Source organism: Antrostomus carolinensis, unplaced genomic scaffold (assembly GCF_000700745.2).
Source record: "Antrostomus carolinensis isolate BGI_N321 unplaced genomic scaffold, ASM70074v2 scaffold4589, whole genome shotgun sequence".
In the NCBI taxonomy this organism is placed as follows: Eukaryota; Metazoa; Chordata; class Aves; order Caprimulgiformes; family Caprimulgidae; genus Antrostomus; species Antrostomus carolinensis.
The window spans coordinates 65,594-71,593 of NW_010336325.1; the positions used below are offsets into that span (position 1 = coordinate 65,594).

The 6,000-nt window shown below is 37.3% G+C and overlaps 1 protein-coding gene across 1 annotated transcript in view; it reads left to right on the top strand.

Moving 5' to 3' along the window:
* The window catches only part of COL11A1 (collagen type XI alpha 1 chain), a gene marked incomplete at its 5' end in the record, with an annotated part of 131,970 nt that overhangs the window by 53,916 nt on the left and 72,054 nt on the right, over positions 1-6,000 (top strand). The window contains 8 exons of the mRNA XM_029086685.1: positions 585-638; positions 751-795; positions 1,727-1,780; positions 1,868-1,912; positions 2,353-2,406; positions 2,875-2,919; positions 4,309-4,362; positions 5,499-5,543. Coding sequence (XP_028942518.1) covers positions 585-638; positions 751-795; positions 1,727-1,780; positions 1,868-1,912; positions 2,353-2,406; positions 2,875-2,919; positions 4,309-4,362; positions 5,499-5,543 — 396 coding nt within the window. The remainder of the gene's footprint in view (positions 1-584; positions 639-750; positions 796-1,726; positions 1,781-1,867; positions 1,913-2,352; positions 2,407-2,874; positions 2,920-4,308; positions 4,363-5,498; positions 5,544-6,000) is intronic.

Consider the following 6,000-nt stretch of genomic DNA (forward strand, 5'->3'; position numbering starts at 1 on the left):
GGTCCAGAATCTACCGAGGCTCTGAATATATAGACTTGAAAAGCGCCAGCCTCTGAGGGGAAGTGTGGAAGTCTGGCTGCCTTCCAAAGCCTCAGACAAATCAGTCCCAAGGCTCTCAATGACTGGTGCCAGGGTGTGTGGTTCTGAAAGGTGGTCAGCGCACTTCACCATGTATATTCCAGGGCCCAGCGATTGGTTTATTAACTTCTGACCCATGCACTCATGCCTTATTTTACTGGCAATGACACATTGTGTAGGGGGAGGGGGAAGGTGCCAACAAGACAAAGAAAAATGTGGGTAACACTGCCTTTTGTAGCAGTAGTTTGTGTATGGGGCCAGGAGTAGTTACACAGTGCCATTTTACAAACACAAATAGTTCATTGTTTCAATAATGTTCATTTGTTTTCATACTAATGTAATAAAAGACTTAACTGAGTACTACAATCTACAGATTTGTATCATTGTGTCAAGACATGTTTTGACACATCAGACTTCAGCTACCACATTTGTTTTCATTTCCGTTTCCATCCATTATTGTTTCCAGCAACACATGTATTATTTTAATGACTTTCCTTATTTTACAGGGAGACCGTGGCCCACAGGGACCTCCTGGTTTACCTGGTGAAGATGGATCAAGAGTAAGTTCCTATTTACACAGTAAAATCCAGAGTGAATCCTCAAGTAATGGGAATATGGTCATAATAGGTGTTCTTTTTTTCTAAAATTGCTATTCCCTTTGTACAAAAACAGGGAGAAGATGGGGAAGTTGGACCAAGAGGCCTCCCAGGTGAAGCTGTAAGCAATGCTTTCTTATTTCACATACAGAATTCTTACTGCTGTCAGTTGGAATTCTGCAGATACTGTCACTGCAGAGCAGAGTTCTGCATTGCAGGCAAGAAATCAAGTCTCAGAAAGGGGAGTTTTACCCTAAATGAATTATATAGTGCTGCCTACTTGGTAAATAAGAAGTTGCTACAGAGTCAGAGTGTTAGAGATTTGTGACTATATCATACATGAGGAGACTGGAGACTCAGTCCTGCCTGCTTTAGCAGCATGGCATGAATGATGTCACAAATGATGAAAACTAATATTGATTTACACAGTATAAAGCCAAAAGATTATGTTATAGACCATATCTTGCTCCCTATATTGACGCGAATAGCCCTTGATCTTTTGTGAAATTTTTTCGAGGTAAGAGGAACAAACCTGATTTTGGTTTCCAGAATGCCTTGCATTTATTATGATAAAATTATTAGTTATTTTCAATTATTTATTGGATCTTTACTACAGATAAAATCACTGCTTTACACTTAGAATAGTAGTGTAAAGTATGACAGACCATCATGTTTTCTAAGACAGGAATACAAACGTGTATGCTACTATTCAGGTCAGACCTTTAGGCCAAGACACAGCTGAAACATTAGTGGAAGATGCTGTGACAATGTTCTGCACCAGGAAATATAAATAGTTACCTCCTATCATTCTCTGAAATTACCATACAGCACCTAAATTAAAGCTTGCCCTGCTAAATTAAAGCTGTTCAGTCATACGGTGGCCTTCAGGAGAATCTGTTGTCAGTGAATTTTTCCCTTTCTTTTTTCTCCCTCAACCCCCATGCTGCCTTCCCCTCAGCCTTCCTACTCCTTATGACATTCCTTGCCCGCTCCTGCTCCTCTATGTTCAGAAAAAATCATGCAGGTGTTAGTAAGTGTTTCATCTTTTACAGGGTCCACGGGGATTACTGGGCCCCAGAGGTACACCTGGTCCCCCTGGACAACCCGTACGTATGAACTGTTTTGTATTCACAATTTCCAGAAAAAAAATGCAAGTCCACTGAAAGTTCTGATATTTATATTGTCTGTTGTAGGGCATTGCGGGTATTGATGGACCTTCAGGCCCAAAAGGAAATATGGTGAGTAAGTAAGCTGGGAATTAAAAAGGGAGTGGATTCTAATAATCCTTTCCACATTCTCTCGTCCCTGCCACTATGCCATCCCTTCCATTTAATTAAATTTTTCTGTGAAATTACTCAGATTCATTCTGATCTTACCTAGAAAAGAGAAGTCTTCTATTACTTAGTTTTTGGCCAAAAGGCCTAACTGTGCTTTCTCTCAAACTCCTTTTGCACCATGGGCTCCAGTGCTTAGGTTCTATGTATGCGCTGTTATTCTCTGTTGAAGAAAACGCTGATATTCACTAGCATGTAAAAATAGCATACTGGATAGAAAGTTGGTGGTAGATTTTAAAAAGAGAGAAAAACAAAGATGAGTTTGTATTCCTTTTAGTTCTGACAATAAAGATCTGTAGTGCCGAAATGCAAACCTAATGCCTTGGTATTTTTTTGCATGGTAGGGTCCTCAAGGGGAACCAGGACCTCCTGGTCAGCAAGGAATCCCAGGCCCACAAGTAAGTGTAAAATAACTCTCAAGAAATACGATGTAACATGCAGAAAATGTTTAATAAATGGAAATTACTAACAGGTTAGCTTTTCATGTGCAAAACTGATAAAGCTTCAAGGATTTTATAAATAATGCTGCAAATATGCTGAGGGCAGTAGGAGCAGAGTTTTCAAGTAAGCTTTCAGAGGGATTTTTCATTCGGGAGAAAAATGACTCATTCAGTGTTCCTGGAATGCATCAGGAATGGCCACACCTGGAGGAGGGTTCTGAATAGGATCTTGTTACAGACGTACTGCCAGAATAGTGGCTTGTGCAAAAGGCTCACACAAAACTCCTGATCTAACTCGTAAGGGGAAAAAAAAAAAAGCCACTTATATTTGCCAGTGTGTTTAAACAGATTAATGAGGGACCTTTAGTAGAGTGAATGTATGTATATTGTTCTCCCTGGTTTCTCACACTGGTTTCTTTTTAACAGGGGCTTCCTGGTCCGCAAGGTCCTATTGGACCTCCTGGTGAAAAAGTAAGTTACAGCATTATTCTGGTATTTCAGTCAGTTCTGTGCAACAACCTTGCTTATGCACTCAAGGGCTTTGCTGTGTTATCCAGAACAGTAACCTAATATCTAAAAATTAGAAGATCTTCCTAAAATCATCAAGTAAATGAATAACCAATAGAGCCCTGTCTTTCCTCTCATATACACTGTTTCACAAGCATAATTTCCTCCCTTTATTTTGGATTAATTTTCTGTTATTAGCATCAGAATACCATCTACAATGTTAAATAGTGTGTACTTGTATGTTAATTAGTTTCACAGCAAGCTGTGAAAATTACTTTTATTATTTTTATTTTTATTTATAACAAAGTCTTACCTACTCAAGTCTGACTCTGTTCTCTTTTTTTAAGGATTATATTCTAACATAACTCTGCAGTGTAATTGGCATACTGTAGTGTCACTTGGTGTTTTTCTCCTGATCTATCTGTTTGTACATGTTCTTGTGGTTTGAAACATGTCTTCTGCTAATTTAAAAAATGTCACTATTGAATTCTATGCTTATTTTACTTTTCTTCTCTTTTTGCTGAATTCCTGCTCTATTGATTCTTCTTTGATTTTGCTCCCCTTCACTTTTTAGTATATACTTTAAGAGAAATTGAAGGAAATTTTAGGAAACAACATACATGCTTTTTACCTGCCTGTGCACCTAAGAAGTATTATTCTATTCTAACAATATACACATTCCAGAGGCTTTAACAAATACGTACCACACCTTTCAGCTATGAGCGCTGGGGTTCTGTAATCTGGATTCTTTGCCTCTTAATCTTGTTGGCATCTTTCATATGGTGAATCCTTTTATTCCTGAAATTCTAAATAGTAGTTAATTTTGTACACTGGAGAATTCTTCCCCACCTGGTGTTCTGTGCGTGCGTGTTCATAGGGCAATTCCTAAACCTGTTCTCAGGCAAGCACCTCATTGAAAAATATGGGTTGATTTATATTGAATAAAGAGTGTAAGAACTAGTCTAGTGCTTATATGTTGTATGATAGTATCTTTCTGGGTTTAGTTTTGTTATATTTTTGGTTTATCCCTGAGATCCATGTCAAGGTATTTAGGTATAACTGCATTTTATATCCTTAGCTTCTGGAGTTAAACGTATTGGATATGGGTGGGAATTTTTTTTCCTTCTTATTTCCTGATTTTTTTTTTTAATTATTATTATTTTTCTAATAGCTACTCTACACCTGGGGTGGGTTCACCAGTTGTGGTAACAGAGATTAAAATAGAAAAAATATTTAAGGTAGTTTACTGGTTTAGGACATACCAATACTCAGCAAGGATGATTCTCCATCATCCTAGCAAATAATACAGTGTTCCCTGTTGTTCTTAAGATGTGTCTCTGTTTCTGCATTTAGGGACCTCAAGGCAAGCCTGGCCTTCCTGGCCTTCCTGGTTCTGATGGGCCTCCTGTAAGTAACCAAATATTTAATCCCTTGAATGTTTAAATATTTTTAGCAAATAATAAATATTTCTGGATACCTGTGTTGCAAAAAGAAAATGGTGAGTAAAAGCACTGGTAGTCCTAGTTGGCAACAGCATCATAAAATCCATTTAAAACCCCTGTATCATTTAAGCTATTAAAACTAAGAAAATGACATTTCTGAAGCAGCTGCTGAAAATGGCTGTGGGCTTTTAAAATGTGGTCCCAGATGATGAAATGCATGTGAAACATCTGCAGGGATGTGTAAATAACCTCACTGACACACAAAGGGCCAGATACTGTTTCGCTGTAGTCCTACTATGTCAGGATGGCAAAGCAAATCATCTGTAAAAATGCTCACCACTTGTTTTCTGAGGAAACATAAAATAGACTAGATCTTTCTCTGTGTCCTGACCTAAAGGGGAATATTACATGTTTGGGCTTTTTCTTTCATTTGTCTACACTGGTACAGACCTAGGGCAAACTTAAGCATCTTGTGATCACGAAGGAATTCAGCTTAGCTCTGAGAATGCACTCACGTGAACAGAGAGTAGCATTGCTTACAGTTCAGGCATTAAACTTAAATGGAATCATTGTTCATAATGGAATTCCTATACACTAGTTTTCTTGCATTAAAAACATAATCTTTTTATACTACCAAGGAACATTAGGCAGTCAGCGTGACTTCTCAGACCATCTCTCTCCTTTACAATTTTTCTTTTAGGTTAAATCTGCATTTCTAAAACCTGACTTTCAGCAGGGTTTTGCTAGGAGAAGAACAGCAGAACTGACTACAGGGGTTTCACAGCATATATACTTATACTACAAATACAGAATTGTAACCACGGCTCTCACAATATCTCTTTTACCCGAGTGATCAGGATACTCCTAAAAACATTAACATTAACATAACTATTGTCCAGCTTTTCCTTTGTTATGTAAATTCAATCAGTATTGAAAGGAAAATCTTTCCTCTAAATTTTGTGTGTGTGTGTTATAATACAGCAGCAGAAGGGTGATTAGCAACCTGAAATTCAAGTGTTTAAATAATTGTGGTTTTGTAGTAAAATGTCACTAGTGAAAAAATTAGTGTTTTCCAAATCAGATACATTTCTCTTAAATCAGGGTCATCCTGGAAAAGAGGGTCAGTCTGGAGATAAAGGTGCATTGGTGAGTTTTAAAACTTTTATTTTATTTACATAGCTTTCAAGAAAACCTTTTGAAGTTTTTCAGCTTTATGACATATTTGTTGCACCAAGAACTATTGAGGAAGATAATAGAAAAGCCATGACACATTCAAATAATCTGTGTGCATACAAACATATTTATTATATTCTAAGTACTATAGGGTTTCTAAATAATATGGATACTTTTAATGTGGGGCTAACAGAATGACACTCAGTAAAAGTTGCATACGTTTCATATATACATATATAGAGAGCATTTATGTTTTGAAAGTACAGGTATATGGCCACCTGTCAGTTGTTCCCTATGCCTTTTGAATTGACTGATCAATTTCAGCCAAATTAGATAGAAAATTTTGTTTCTCAGAGGTGTTTACAGTTTAAAGGTTTTGTGAAAAGACACAGTTGGAAGGGGGAAAAAGACCTTATCGATGTCCCCGTTA